Source organism: Leucoraja erinacea, chromosome 3 (genome assembly GCF_028641065.1).
Source record: "Leucoraja erinacea ecotype New England chromosome 3, Leri_hhj_1, whole genome shotgun sequence".
Classification (NCBI taxonomy): domain Eukaryota; kingdom Metazoa; phylum Chordata; class Chondrichthyes; order Rajiformes; family Rajidae; genus Leucoraja; species Leucoraja erinaceus.
This window is the reverse complement of record NC_073379.1, coordinates 15273563-15290365: the sequence shown is the minus strand read 5'-3', so window position 1 is coordinate 15290365 and position 16803 is coordinate 15273563. Positions and strand designations below refer to the sequence as shown.

General features: G+C 40.1%; 1 protein-coding gene across 1 annotated transcript in view; it reads left to right on the top strand.

Annotated features, from left to right (window-relative positions):
• Positions 1–8072, top strand: part of map1b (microtubule-associated protein 1B) — a 103837-nt gene extending 95765 nt beyond the window's left edge. Inside the window, 1 exon segment of the mRNA XM_055632176.1 lies at positions 1757–8072. Within this exon segment, the coding sequence (XP_055488151.1) occupies positions 1757–1912 (156 nt within the window). The 3' untranslated portion in view covers positions 1913–8072.
• The last annotated feature ends 8731 nt before the right edge of the window (positions 8073–16803 follow it).

The window sequence follows — 16803 nt, the reverse complement described above, 5'->3', positions numbered from 1 at the left end:
GCAGGCTCGAAGGGTCGAATTGCCTACTCCTGCACCTAATTTCTATGTTTCTACATCCGAGGCTGACTTTACAGGCTGGCATCTCGGCCCTCGGCTGCGTAAGCGGACACTTCGGTAGAGTTGGACTCCTCTGATAAATGGATATTCCTGAAAGGCACTGAAACCAAGGGTGCTGGAAAATCAATGGTGGACCTATAATATATTTTTATTGTCTTGTTTCCTTGCACAGGTTATTGTGATATTTCCCACTGGATTTACAACAGTATGGTTCAACAGAGCCTGTTGCAAAGCAAAATGTCCCAAAGCACTTCCAATCTATCCCAGGCAATTTCCTCTGCTCAATCTTCCACCTTGTGTATTAGACATCTCCACAGAACTGGAAACCAAACAAATGCAGGAGAGCCTGTGGATCAATAAGAGGACTGCCCGCCCACCTGACATGTGCATTTATCCATGTTTCTTGGCATGCCATATTTGTAGGATGATCTGTACCAGGTGTGGAGTTCAATAATGTACAAGCTGGAAGACTGAACAGAGGAAATGGCCTGGAAAATGATTGGAAGTACTGGAGATAGACACTAAATGTTGGAGTAATTCAATGGGACAGGCAGCATCTCTGGAAAGAAGGAACGCGTGACATTTTGGGTAGAGACCCTTCTTCATACTATACTGGAGCTTGCCATCCCGATTAACAGGTCGGAATATAGACCTGAGACCTGATATAGACTCTGAGTTTAATTTAGTTTGGTTTACTGTCACGTTTGCCGAGGTACAGTGAAAAGCTTTGGTTGCATGGTAACCAGTCAGCAGAAAGACAATACACGATTACAATTCAGCCGTCCACAGTGTACAGATATATGATAAAGGGGGAGCCTAACTTGCACTAGCCTGGTATACTTTGAAGGTCAATGTCTGCACTAGTCAGAAAAGCTGTATGCACACAAGTCAATAAGTCTTTCCAGACCTGTGGAGTTACTCCAGCACTTTAGGTCCTTTTAACCTTTGACAGCACTGGGCCTATACTTGCTGGGAAAACCTAATTGAAATGTACCAAATAGTGAAAGGCTTGGATAGAGTGGATGTGGAGAGGATGTTTCCACTACTGGGAGAGTCCCGGACTAGAGATCATAGCCGCAGAATTAAAGGACTTTTTTTTAGGAAGGAGATGAGGAGGAATTTCTTTAGTCAGAGGGTGGTGAATTTGTGGAATTCTTTGCCACAGAATGCTGTGGAGGCCAAGTCAATGGATATTTTTAAGGCAGAGATAGATAGATTCTTGATTAGTGTAGGTGTCCGGGGTTATAGGGAGAAGACAGGAGAATGGGATTCGGAGGGAGAGAAAGATCAGCCATGATTGAATGGCGGAGTAGACTTGATGGGCCGAATGACCGAATTCTACACCTGTCACATGACCTTACTGATCTAGAAACACAGAAAATAGGTGCAGGAGTAGGCCATTCGGCCCTTCGAGCCTGCACCGCCATTCAATATGATCATGGCTGATCATCCAACTCAGTATCCTGTACCTGCCTTCTCTCCATACCCCCTGATCCCTTTAGCCACAAGGGCCACGTCTAACTCCCTCTTAAATATAGCCAATGAACTAGCCTCAACTACATTCTGTGGCAGAGAATTCCACACATTCACCACTCTCTGTGTGAAAAATGTTTTTCTCATCTCCGTCCTACATCTGAACTCCATTGAATAGAGGCGGAATGAGTAGGTTCACCGTTGTGTTTTTTGTTCTGGATTACAGGTTACCCTAATTCCAACCCACGACTCTGAAGTAATGCGGGAATGGTACCAGCAAACCCACGAGAAGCAGCAGGACCTCAACATCATGGTGCTGGCCAGCAGCAGCACTGTGGTCATGCAAGATGAATCGTTCCCTGCATGCAAGATCGAACTGTAATGGGGAGTCCCACAGAAGCGGAACATTCAGCCAGTTGTTTAAGGGGAAGCACTCAAGTGGAAATTTAAAACAAAAGAGGAAAGCAGATGTAACTCAATGTCTGCTGAATACTGTACGATAGATTTGTTATACAGGTCACTAGGGTGTAACACTTTCCAGACTATTTCGTTCCTATGCTGAAGCAAAATTTTCTTATTGTTAAAAAAAAAAATACAGGGTTTAAAATACTTGGATCTGTCATACCCTGAATCCATCGATTTGTGGTGTGGGTAATATTGATTCCAACTTATTTTCTTTGTCTAGACAACATTGCAAATGGGCAATCTTTACCATGGTAAAAAATAATCGCCATCTCTAACAGCAGTAGTTTTGAAGTGTGAAATGTAGCTTTTTGATGATCATATTGTTGAGGCCAGACCATATAATACTCTGAACTCCACATGGAAACACTATCTTTCACCCATCCTGGACTCACGAGTATTTTGAACCCTATTCACGTAACCAGGCGATCCCCTCCCACACAAATGCAGAAATATTTAACTAAGGCATGTTTCCTGTGTACCAGCTTCTTGACAAATTTAATTCTGCATATGAACATGGCATATTGCCATTAAGCCTTGATAAAACTGCATGCTTTAAATCATTGACAGCTAATATACGTAAGCAGAGACCAAAGGAGTTGGGAGTACACATACTAGTCATTTTGCCTTAGACAGTGACTTGAATGTAATGTGATCTAGGTTGCACTTTTTTTTAAATGGGAAGTGAATAAGGCAAACAACAGGCAGTGAAGGCCAGCGTAGGACGGTAGTTTTGAGAAGTACTGTTATTTGTGTGTGTGTGTGTGTGTGTGTGTGAATGTGTCCGTACTTGTAAACAACAACACGATTTCCCTGATGACCAGTCATAGAAGGTGTTCAAACGTGACGTACACTTTTTTGATTTCAGAGGTAGTTGTTGATAAGAAGCACAGGTACAGATGGAATTGGGTATGGAGAAAAAAAATCACAAGTGAGCAGAAAGTTTTATTTTGTTTTTGTTTTGCTTATGTGACATATTATTGGTAAGTAGCCTTCATTCTGTTTAAATTACTTAGTTTCTACTTTTCATCCAAAAATAGCAAAGTAAAGGTTCACTTGTTGGGTGCATTATGTTGACTGAAAAAGGGTGTGTTTTTTTTTGTAACTGGCGAAACTATAGTTCTGAGCATTATCTTTTTAGGGCCGTATTTATAACCTGTATAGCTTTCCTTTAACAGTACTACATCCAAGTTTGTATCAGTCTGGTATTGTGCAGTCACTGGTGTAATTCTGTTAATAATGTACAGCTCAAATCTGAATTAATTATGTTTTAATTCACATTTGATAAAGATCCAACAGTGGAACAATAGTTTATATATCTTCTCCAACGTGTTGTACCTGCGAAGCATTTATAAATTATAAAAGATGAATTTATCTGGAACATAAGTTCCATTTACTTGTGTCGTGCACTAGACTAGTGAACAGAATCGGAATATTTGGGTCAATGATATAGTGGTTGAAAATATTGGATCAGTTGTAGCTTTAACATAAATTAAAATGTGTGTGCATCTGTTTGTTTCGTGTTACTATAATGATAAGGACTGATTAGCTAAAGACAAAAGTAGTGCTCAACAAATGGCCAATATTTCAAATCAACATTATTTCCAACAATTGTTGTCGTTTATCAGCTTTTATTTCTAGTTGTATGATTGGAGTCCACATCAGCCATTTAGGGAACTGAGATGAATGCAAATTTCCTCTTTGTAGATCATGATTTTAATTCCTTCTCCTGAATCTTTCCTGGAAAGCCCAGCAAGTGACCTCGTGTATATTTTTGAATGCTATATTTTTGTTTGAAGAATGTATTTGGTGTATATTTTAGGAAATATATTTTGTTTATTGAATTTTTGGGGAAATTGATTTTATGAAAATCTGAAGTGACTAAACATACAAATGAAATACAGTGGTTCTGTTTTACTCTGATGCATGGTAGTGTAGTGTAACACTCCATGTTACAAGGTGTGAATGTGCAGCGTTAACGATACTCTGAAACCCATTATTTTCTGATTTGTTTTGATTAATTTTTGTATTCTTACTTTTTCAAGGCTTGCAGTCTTCCAGTTAAAGACCCTTTTTAACTGGGCTGTAGAATACCATGTAAATCTTGGTGATAGGATTGTAGTTTTTTTTAATACCAAAAATAGCAGTAGTCTGCTGTGAAAAATTGCGTACTTGTATCTCCAGCCGAATCTGCAGGATCAGTAATTGCATTGAATTGAAACTGGTATCACGCGCCGTTCATATTTATTGATGCTTTGTTGAGATCTTTGGATTGGATTCAAACACTATGTCCTTCGACAAGTGTTGAAAGGCACTCACACAGTGATGCAGGGCACCGTCAGCCAAACTTCCAATAGGGGTTGCCACTCACACACGTGGACCCTCACTGCATTTACATAATGGAATCGTTTCCATGACATGTAACAATTGATCAGTGCACGAGGTTAGTGAAAAGTTATTGACTTTTTGGGTAATTCATTATATCCGATTGATCGTTGTTCTCTATTGTGGTCGCAAAATAATATCCACTGTTGGATCTAGTAATTGAGCCTTAGTCGGGAATTAGATGCCATTTGACCCCACGGATTGTAACTCTGCCAGATGTACAGCTGCTTTCCCATGGATATGACCTCATTTTTGTATTGTATGTTTTTTTTAAAAAGAAAGCTGATTATTTTATTTTTAAATACTTTTGTGAACAAAAGTGTGATGCGAATTAGTTTTAACAAAAAATGAAAGCATGTTTATGTTTGCACTGTTTTTGTACACAGCTTTCCTAATATGGACGGGCTTCTTTCAAATCAAACTTCATTGCTCTAGAACTTTAGACAGATGAACTTTTGCAATATTGCATATGTATTATACAGTTTAGTAGTTGTAGTATTTTATTTGCAGATGTTGCTCCAGATCGTTTATTTGATAAGCATTATTGAACACATAGTTTTAACTTATTTGTCTTTGCTATTTTAAAAACACCCTTTTCAATTTAGCTTATAATTATTGCTAACAGTAATTTTAAATGCATTTATAGGCATTTGTTTTGTAACATTATAGATTATTGGTAACTAAATTCAAGACTGTACTTTTAAAGGACAGACTCACCCTAATTCTAATAGAAATTTAAATTGTCAGTGACCATGTATTTGAGAATTGGTTTGTTTGCACTGCTAAAAGCTGCTGATGTTGGAAACTGGGTGATGTTGCTCAGTCATACTGCTCACGTTCACTGCACTACAGGGTAACAGAACTTAGCTTCCAGGTAATTATGCTGTAAGGACAAAGAGAAGCCCCTGATATTTGCGCTGAACACGATTTTCTTTTAAATCGATGAATGAAGCATCAAGCCACTCTTGCACATCATCTGTCAGCTAGGTCATGAACAATTGAGTGTAGGTTTGGAGCAGATAGTAGGTAGGGAGGGAGATGTGATGGCTGAGGAACAGTGATGGTGAAATAAGAGATAGTAAGGAGGGAAAGTTAAACATCAATTATGTCTCAAAGCCTTTTTCATCTGCTTTCTTCCCTTATGCTCACTACACACTGAGTAACAATTATAGAGTCTTACAGCGTAGAAACAGGTCCTTCAGCCCAACTTGCCCACAGCGGCCAACATGTCCCAGCTACACTAGTCCCACCTGCCTACGTTTAGTCCATATCCCTCCAAACCTGTCCTATCCATGTACCTGTCTAGATGTTTCTTAAACGTTAAGATAGTTCCTGCTTCAACTACCTCCTCCGGCAGATTGTTCCATACACCCACCACCCTTTGTGTGAAAACGTTATCCCTCAGGTTCCTAGTAAATCTTTCGCCCCTCACCTTAAAGCTATGTCCTCTGGTTCTTGATTCCACTACTCTGTGCATCTACCCGATCTATTCCTCTCAATTATTCCAGGATTTTAAAACTAAATTCTAAAACTTCAAGGATATGGTCAAAATGGCCTGTAACATTGGAGAACATCATTAGCACCACTGCAATTGATCTGAAGAATGTCAGCACTGATTTTGAATCCTCTGGTTTCTTGATGCTAGTAACTTAGTAGCATTCAAACGAGTTGGAACAAGAATATTTTTCAAGATTTAATTCCACTATAACCTATAGCTTTCTGACTACAAAATTAGTAATTGCAACATCAAAAAAGCAATTTATTTTTTTAAGCTCCTTTTCTAAAAGAATGGCTTTTTCAAAGCTGTACAGCCACAATGGGCTTACTGACCTTCTGTGCTGTATGGTCCTAGTCCAGAATCAGTGGTTGCAATTAAAAACATTGTCGGAGAAACATTAATGTGAATGAATTTGTAACAACTGTTTCGGATAAATTACCTTTCCCTGTACTTCTATAAATCCATAATTAAACCACGAGCAGTTAGTTGTGCTATGATAGAGTAAGTACTGTGAGAATGTGCATGTGGCATGATGTTTATTGGTGTCCCTGTAGAAAATGTTTTGTGGAGACAGACTTACTTCAAGTTTCTTTGAATAGTTCTGGTTGAAGAGGCTTGTAATTTGCCCAGATCGAATTGCATATTATGCAGAAGCAGCTGTGTAGCTTTTCCTAACGGTACACATTTTTTAGATGAGAGGTGCAGCTCCCCATAATAAATGCATTTTCTCATTTATTATCACCCAATATTATGTGATATGTTTTCCAGGATCATTTAAAAAGATCAAGACCTGTTCTTGGAAGAAGTATCAGTCGCTGTAACTAGTGTAGGGCAGCTTATATAGAGTGGTGAGGAATGAATGGTCAAAGGGAGGTCTTCATTTAAAAAAATAAACAAGTTACATTTGATTACTGCACGCGGCTTAGTTTCCTGTTTCATGTTTACATTTCCTAAAGACAAAGAAGGGTAATTTTACTGAGTTGGAAAAATCAATTGTGTAATTGTGAGATTGCATCTTCGTAATAGTAAATATCACCAGTGAAAAGGAATTTAATTAGTAACCGCTGCTGTGGCAAGCACTGGTATCTCCATGGTAGATTTTATGGAACATGTTGAGCTGAATTCGGCAATGTAATATACATTTTCTTTTTCTGTGTGCTATTTTTAAATGCCTCCAAACTCACAATATCCGTAAGGTGAAAATGATTGCTTACTTCTGATGGTTTTTCTGGGAGCCTTGGGGATCTGAGAACAAGGCATATGAATCGCAATTACTAAGTGGGTTTGAACATGTTACATTCCAACAACCAACCTTTTTTTGAAATAGACAATCCACTGATATCTTGCCATGGTTAATTTTCTTCCAGATTTATATACCGTATTCTAAACTAACGCACTGGGTTCTAGTGACACAATTGTTCATATTCCACTTGCTGATTTAAAGGTAGCAATGCAATTCATTCCCACCTTACCACAAATATATGCCCGTTATGATACTCTGTAGATGAAAAGGGTGTGTGTTGTGAAGTTTGTTTTAATATAACAGATAAAAATATGAGTGCATTAATAAAATTGGCATAGGCTGGTGTGAGGGAATTTGCTCACTTTTAGATTTTAGAATGAATGGGTGTTTGGGATTTTGAGTGTTTTTTAAAAACAAAACTCATTGTAAATGTTTGGCACGTTCACTGACATGATGATACAAAGCAATGCTGTTTATGGGATGTTTGTGACATTACAACATAATCGTGACCAAAAACTGTTAATGCCTAACCCTGGGTAAAGTGATTGCAACCAACATTGTGACTGTCCAAAATTACTCTCATCCTTAATTCACAGAAATTCTGCTGATGACTAAAAAAATATAAAATAAATGGACTGCGAACATAAAGAATCTGCTTAAACACTTGCATGCAGTTTTATCTTCCAGAGATGGAAAGCACCAGTCTTACAGCTGGCTGAGCAGCAACTCAATCCTCCCATTATCTGAATAATGTTTTATGTGTCAAACTGCAGCTGTGTATGGTATTTATGTCTTATAATCCTGCAAAATTCTATCCAGTCATATCTAATGTAGAACTTAGTTTTCAGTGAAAGTATTATGTAGTGCTTTTCAGATATTGTGTGCAATATCCCCTGCCACTGGAGTATTTGATGTAAAGGGAACAATTAAATTAAAATCCACAATAAAATGAAATATGATAGTTGAGTTGTGATTATTTTTTTCCCCTCAACAAAGAGGTAAGAAATTACATTTCCAATGTTATTATTTTCATGATAAATTTCTCCACGGTCATGTTCATTTTTGGAGCTTTTTAAGCAGTTTTTGATATTAAAGCTGTAGTCTTGAGTGGAGTTTAGGTTAGTTTATAGATATAGCGTGGAAACAGGCCCTTCAGCCCACTGAGTCTATGCTGACCATCGATCACCCATTCTCATTAATTCTAATGCATTCACTCCTCAACACACATTAAGGGCAATTTTACTGCGACTAATAAACCTGCACATCTTTGGGATGTTGGAGGAAACTGGAGTACCTGGAGGAAACCCACGCAGTCACAAGGACGACATGCAAACTCCACATGGACAGCTCTGAGGTCAGGATTGAACTTGGGTCTCTGGCGCTGTGAGGCAACAGCTCTTTCAGCTGTCCCACTATGAGATGAAAGATGGTACTGGGACTGTTTCCACAAGAGCAAGGAAGTTAAAGAAATGAAAAGATGGGTTAAAATAATGAATCTGGACTACACTTCTTCCCGCCCTGCTTCCTGTAAGGATTCCATCTCCTACTCCCAATTCCTCTGTCTACGCCGCATCTGCACCCAGGATGAGGTGTTCCAAACCAGGGTATCAGAGATGTCCTCATTCTTTAGGGAGCAAGGGTTCCCCTCTTCTACTATAGATGAGGCTCTCACCAGGGTCTCTTCTATATCCCGTAGCTCCGCTCTCACTCCACAACCCCCCACTCATAACAAGGGCAGAGTCCCCCTTGACCTCACCTTCCACCCTACCAGCCGTCACATACAACAGATAATCCTCCAACATTTTCGCCACCTCCAACGGGATCCCACCACTGGCCACATCTTCCCAATTCCTCCCCTTTCTGCTTTCCGCAGAGACCGTTCCCTCCGTAACTCCCTGGTCAATTTGTCCCTTCCCACCTACTTTCCCTTGCAACTGCAAGAAATGCTAAACGTGTTGCTTTACCTCCCCCCTCGACTCCATCCAAGGACCCAAGCAGTCTTTCCAGGTGAGGCAGAGGTTCACCAGCACCTCCTCCAACCTCATCTATTGCATCCGCTGTTCTAGGTAGCAACTGCTCTACATTGGTGAGACCAAATACAGGCTTGATGATCGCTTTGCCCAACACCTCCGCTTAGTTCGCATTAACCAACCTGATCTCCCGGTGGCTCAGCACTTCAACTCCCCCTCCCATTCCAAATCCGATCTTTCTGTCCTGGGCCTCCTCCATGGCCAGAGTGTGTCCCACTGCAAATTGGAGGAGCAGCACCTCATATTTTGCTTGGGCAGTTTACACCCCAGCGGCATGAAACTTGACTTCTCCAATTTCAGGTAGTCCTTGCTTTCTCCCTCCTTCCTCTCCCCTCTCCCCTTCCCAGCTCTCCCACAGCCCACTGTCTCCGCCTCTTCCTTTCTTCTCTCTGACCCCACCCCCACATCAGTCTGAAGATGGGTCTCAACCTGAAACGTCACCTATTCCTTCGCTCCATAGATGCTGCCTCACTCGCTGAGTTTCTCCAGCATTTTTGTCTACCTTCAAATAATGAAGGCTCTTGCCAGAGCAAAGATGAAAAGTTAACTTCCTTCAACTGAAGAATCAGACATTGAGTACATTTACAAAGTTTCCAGAATGGAGACAGGAATGTCTGTAATAGAAGAGACTTTTCCATAGAAGACACTATGGCTTTATTAAGAGGGATGATGTATAAATGTTGAAACAGAGGTACTTCTAGTGGTGTAAAGAGGTGGGATGAGCATTTACAATGTTGGACCAAACAACCATTAATTCAATGAGTTGGATGGTTCTTCCCTGTGCTCAATGAAAGGTAATCAGAACATATGAAACTAAACATGCCCCTGTATTTTAGTCATTTTATATAATTTGGAAGAAATTAAAACATTATTCAAATGAAAAATGTATTCTAATCTATAATGTAATGTGGCTTTTAAAGGTGCAAACATGACGTGAAGATGAAATAAATTATTGTAAACTTTGGCTGTGCATTGGCGAGATTGTACTTCAAATAATATGTGGTGATCTGAGATAATTTATTATGGGGATAACAGTAAGTGAGTGCACCTGCTCTAGACTTGGTTCATTGAAAACCACTCTAAAACAGAAAGGTGTTGCACCAAGTTCCTCTATAGATTTGAAGACATAATCTCACATTGACACTGTGTAGATCTGGGCGATTGGAGAGTGGGGCATCTTTCTTTCTGGTGAAGTGTGAAGATTACTACAAACAATCTAATTGCAGAAGAAATTGGTCCTTTTGGTCAACATCTTCCAAAGATAATTTATCTGGCAAAGTTGTGTTTGAACATATGAAATAGAACCAGGAGTGGGCCATTTGATTCCTCATACCTAATCTCTTACCTCAGCTGCACTAATCTCAGAACCTTTCATTCCCCTTAAATACCACAATTTAAGTTCTGCTTTGAATATAAACTGCAACTCAGACCCAGCCTGTAAAAATAAGTTTAGATATTTTGAAACTTTGGCCACTGCTTCCAGACACATCAATCAGAAGAAACATCAGCTCACAGTTCCAACCCATTCAAGTCTGAAAATAGTTTTATTTCATAGAGATCTCCTTGTGGGATTACTGAAATTACCATTCAGAGCATAGAACATAATTCTCAACATTGGAGCATATCAGTTACACAGAAAATGTCCCATGTCCACAATGATGTAGGCCAGAGCTATACCTTAGCTGATGGAAGGACTGTTCAAAAATCTTATAACAGGGGAGGAGGCTGTTCCTGAGTCTGTGGATGCACTTTCAAACTTCTGTATCTTCTGCCCAATGAAAGTGGGGAGAAGAATGAATGGCCAGGATGGGAATGGCCCTTGTGTTGGCTGCTCTCCCAAGGCAGCAAGGAGTATAGATGAATTCAATGGTGAAGGTTTGGCCTGTGATGATCTGGGCTACATCCACAACTCTGCAATTCATTGCAGTCTTGGGCAGAGCTGTTCCCAAACCAAATCCAGACTGCTTAATCTCCGAATGACTGCATATTTATTTACAGTTACAGCATTTAAAAATTACATTTGCATTATCAGAACCCTGAGGATATAATGAAATTTCATTTAACTATTTTTAAACCGCCTAATATTTTGGAAAAAGGAATAATTGAAAGAGAAGGGAAAATATGGTGATTTTAAAAATGTGGCTTCTAACAAAGCACGACTTTACAATTTCACGCCACTTTTAGCTTGCATTAAATAACTACAATTTGTACATGAAAAAATACCTAAGGAAAAGACTGCAGAAGCTGGAAATATGGCAAACCGAAAATGCTGGAATTAAACATCAGATCAGGCAGCATCTGTGGAAGGTAGAACTGAGATAATGTTTCAAATCAGTGAACATGCATGGAAAAGTTAGAAATGATTAGATTTGAGTAAGAATAGAGAGATCAAATATGTTTGTGATAGGGAATAGGTAGTTGATTGGTGGGCATGTTATCCCTGTCTGCTCTGAAAGGCCAAGAGGTTTAAATAGCAGGATTTTAAAAAGGTATAGCTAAGGTGCACATATTTAATATATTAAAACCAACCCAGAGATTGCTGAGCAGATAAGGTAACATAGTGTTAAGATGCAGGAACTGGTGCAGCCTATACACAAAAGGACAATTCAGCAGGTCAGGCAGCATGTGTAAGAAGGAACTGCAGATGCTGCTTTCCACCGAAGACACACAAAATTCTGGAGTAACTCAGCAGGTCAGGCGGCATTTCTGGAGAAAAGGAATAGGTGGTGTTTCAGATCGAGGCCCTTCGTCAGACTGACAGATGAAGGGTCTCGACCTGAAACGTCACCTATTCCTTTTCTCCAGAGATGCCACCTGAGCAGTTGAGTTACTCCAGCGTTTTGTGACCAGGTCAGGCAGCATCTCTGGAGAACACGGAGGGTGACATTTTGGGTCAGGACTCTTCTTCAGACATTTAGATTAGTTGCCTCAAAACGGAACAGCTGTAATGGACAGGATTCTGTAACTGCATAAGTAAAAGGCAGGTAGAGGGATCCAGATATAATTTTGGAGGAGCATCCACTTTGGCCCTCTCACACATACGTGAGGTTTTGGATCCCTAATTGGGCACGGTTGGGGACTGCAGGAAGGGGCGCAAACTCTGGCACAGGGAACATTCAAGTGGGAGAAGAAGAGAGAAATGTAGTAGAATTAGGGTAAGCATACTTAGAGGAACACACACTTGTCAGCAGCAAAGACAGTTCTGAGGTCTATGTTACCTCAGTATCTGTATCGGGATTGAAGATTTATATTTCAGGTGGGAGAATATCTTGGAGTGAGAGTAGGAGGATCCAGTTAACCTCATCCAACTAGGCTATAATGACATAGGAAGGAGATTTTGCTGAGGGATAATGAGCAGCTTAGGGCAAAAATGAAAAGCAGAACCTCTTTCTTGATATCATGGCCTAGAATATCACCATCCCTCTTGCTGATCTCACTACCCCCGTGTTCTACATTTTGGTGAATACTCATCCCTCCAGGCATGGATACCCTCTTGTCCTTGATAGGTTCTACCTTCTCCTTAGCGACTCTTGTTTTTAACATGTATATAATGTATACGTATACACAATGCCTTGGATTTTCCTTAATCCTTTTCACGAAGGATTCTGTTGTGCTGCTGCAAGTAAGAATTTCATTGTTCTATCTGGGACATATGACAATAAAACACTCTTGACGAGTTCATGGCCCTTACAGGAGTCTAGATTCCATTCTCTCCTTCCTTTATAGGGTCATGACTAATTTCAGTTTCCCAAAAACTTGCATATTTGCTTCGTAACAAAGGAATATAATCTTCTGTATATTAACAGTAAGGAAAGTGTAGGGATCCTGAGGGATTATAGGTGCAATTTTCATGGAACTACAGAAAGAGAATAAAGGCCATAAGTGATTATTTCACATCATATATTAACAAAGGAAATATTATAGCTGGAAATTTTGGAGGGAGATATAGTGAAAGGCCTGGATTGAGTGGATGTTTCCACTAGTGGGAGAGTCTAGGACCAGAGGTCGTCGCCTCAGAATTAAAGGACGTTCCTTTAGGAAGGAGATGAGGAGACATTTTTTTAGTCAGATGGTGGGTAATCTGTGGAATTCTTTGCCACGGAAGGCTGTGGAGGCCAAGTCAATGGATATTTTTATGGCAAAGACTGAGATTCTTGATTCCTACGGGTGTCGGGGGCTATGGGAAGAAGGCAGGAGAATAGGGTTGGAGGGAGAGATGGATCAGCCATGATTGAATGGCAGAGTAGACTTGACTGGCCGAATGGCCTAATTCTGCTCCATCACTATATAAAAAGAGTGATATTCTAGAACACAATATCCAAAAAAAGGAACATAAGATAGCTTGGATGAACATAAATAATAATAATAATAAATTTTATTTATGGGCGCCTTTCAAGAGTCTCAAGGACACCTTACAAAAATTTAGCAGGTAGAGGAAAAACATGTAAGGGGAATGAAATAAATAGTAGAGACATGACTAGTACACAAATTAAAGACAGAATTCAATACAAAACACAATATGAGGCAATTAATGCACATATGAAAAGGGAGGGGGACGTGGGGCTAAGGATAGGCAGAGGTGAAGAGATGGGTCTTGAGGCTGGACTGGAAGATGGTGAGGGACACAGAATTGCGATCAGTTGGGGGAGGGAGTTCCAGAGCCTGGGAGCTGCCCTGGAGAAGGCAGTAAATCCCAAGGGGCTAATGATGGGAAGTAAGGGTGGAGATAGCAGAGGCATTTTTTAATTTCATTGGGCATTCATTTGTGAGGTGCCCGAAGACTGGAGGGCAGCAAATGTAGTTCCTTTATTCAAAAAAAAGAGTTCCAGGGATAGGTCACATTGGTGGTAAGGAAATGATTGGAAAACTAAATGATATGGTCAATCTATACTTAGAAAGGTAGGGATTAATCAGTTGTCAGCATAGCTTTGTTGTTGTAGGTCAAGTTTGACTAATTTAATTGCTTAAAAAAAATGTAATTAAAAATCGTATAATACAATTGACATAGTGTACATGGAATTAGGTAATGATTCACACGGAAGGCTGGTACAAAAGTTAGAATCCTTGGGACCACAGCTACAGTAAAAGGAGACTGTGGTTGATGGTAGAGAGTTGCTTTTGAGATTGGAGGCCTGCTACTAATGGAGTGCCCCAGTGATTGGTACTGCCATTCTTACTATTTGTAATAAATATTACATTAGGAGGAATAATGGGTAAATTTGTAGATTATGCAAAAGTTGCCGTTGGTGCAGATAGTGAAGCGGACACCCTAATGATGATGGTTATCTGGCACCTTGGGCAAAGCAATGGTAAATTTGTGAGCTCAATGATACATTAACACGTGTACTGAGGTACAGTGAAAAGCTTTTGTTGCACGCTCTCCAGTCAGTGGAAGGACAACACATGATTGCAATTGCGCCATTAAACTAGGGAGTATTGATTGAGGAACACAGGGACTCTGCACAGGTAGATAGAATGGTAAAGAAGGCATATGAGGAGCTAGCCTTTATGTGGCAGGGTATAGCAGGTAGGCTATGATATAGCTTAACATTGATGAAGCCATATTTGGATAATTATATGTAGTTTTAACCACTTTAGTATGGAAATGACACAATTGCTCTGGAGATGGTGTGGGGGATAGATTCACAAGGATATTTATTGCCTGGGGTAGGTTAAAGGGACTGTTTCTACATTATGGGTCCTGCTTCAAAAATGTGTGGCAAAAAGTAAATTCACTCTATCCCTCTTGCCAAATAATTGAGGGGCAGAAATCTACAGCAGTAACGTATTTGGATTTCCAGAATGTGCATAATAGGCTGGTTCACAGGATCTGAGCTAACAGTATGAGGGGAGTGTATGTACGAGGATTGAAGAATGGTCATCATATAAAAGGCAGATTTATAATATGTGGGTCTTTTTCAGGCTAGAAGGGTGTAGCTAGTGGAGTATTCAAGGGTCCAGACGGATAACTGTCCCCTTGTAGCTGTGTCCCCCTCGGGTGACAAATCTGTGGAATTCATTGCCACAGACGGCCGAGGAAGCCATTGAGTTTCGGAGAAGGGTCTTGATCCAAAACATCACCTTTTCCGTTTCTCCAGAGAAGCTGTCTGACTCGCTGAGTTACTCCATCTTTTTGTGTCTATCTTTGGCTGAGGAGGCTAAGTCATTGGTCATTTTCAAAGCAGAGATTGATATGATTAGTAAGGGGGTCAAAGGTTATGGGGAGAAAGCAGGAGAATGCAGTTGAGGGGGAAAATAGATCAGCCATGATTGAATGGCAGAGCAGACCCAATGGGCTATACGGCCTAATTCTGCTCCTATGTCTTATAATCTTATGAACACGGAAAAGGGTGAGAGTAAGCTGTCCATGTTTGCAGATTACATAAAAATAGGTGGCTGGACATGCTGCAGTGAGGACATTCGGTTACTACAACTAGGTTGTGAGTGGGTGAAAATTTGGCAAGACAAATTTAACGTAGGAAGGTGTGAGGTCATGCACTGCAATAGGAGAAATCAAAAGGCACTATTATCTAAATAAAAACTGCAAATGTGTGCAGTACAGAGATCTATGTGCTTCTGTGCACAAAACAAAGTTTGTATGTAGGTGCAGCAATTAGTTGGCAGTGGCTTCTGGACCATTTTTACAAGGGATTGGAGGTAAGAACTGTTTCAATTGTACAAGTTGCGGGCAAATCTGCATCTGGAGTAACAATCCTTTGATTGGAGCGTTACATAAGTGATTCACTTAGCTAATTCAAGGGATGAGAAGGTCATCGTACATGTATGGGAACATGGGTGTACGAGCCCTCTGAGGGAAGCAGCCTTAATTTCAATGCTTAGATCTATAAACTGTCACAATCTTTTGTTGAAATGTACATCTGATGCATCCATTTAGTGAAGATGGCTGGTGCCTGTTTGATTATAACGTGGACTTGTATGGACATGTGAAGAACAATTTACAAAACTAGCTTGTTTAAGAAGGTACTGCAGATGCTGGAAAATCGAAGGCACACAAAAATGCTGGAGAAACTCAGCGGGTGCAGCAGCATCTATGGAGCGAAGGAAATAGGCAATGTTTCGGGGAAACGTTGCCTATTTCCTTTGCTCATAGATGCTGCTGCACCCGCTGAGTTTCTCCAGCATTTTTGTGTACCTACAAAACTAGCTTGTCTTGGTTACACTCCATAAACAGGAAGACGCTTGAAATGCAGATGAACAGTTCCAGATTGATGGGCCATTAACAGTTATGTATTCCTATTTTGAAATACTAATAAATAATTAGATGGCTTCTTAAAACGAGTGATACGCTATGCCGAGGCCAACATAACACTTGAATTGAACACACTCTCTCAAAGTTCAAAACCATGCAACCATCAACTGAAGAAGGGTCTCAACCCGAAACGTCACCCATTCCTTCTCTCCAGACATGCTGCCTGTCCCGCTGAGTTACTCCAGCATTTTTGTGTCTATCTGCAGTGTAAACCAGCATCTGCAGTTCTTTCCTACACATCCTAACTTTTCATATTGCTTTCCATCTTTTTAAATTTAATTGTCCTACATAATTCTCCATCTTAATTCCCCATTTGGAGATGATGTAAAGATATATTCAATTACCCCATCTATCTCCATCCATACCAAAATCGTTCTTACTTTCA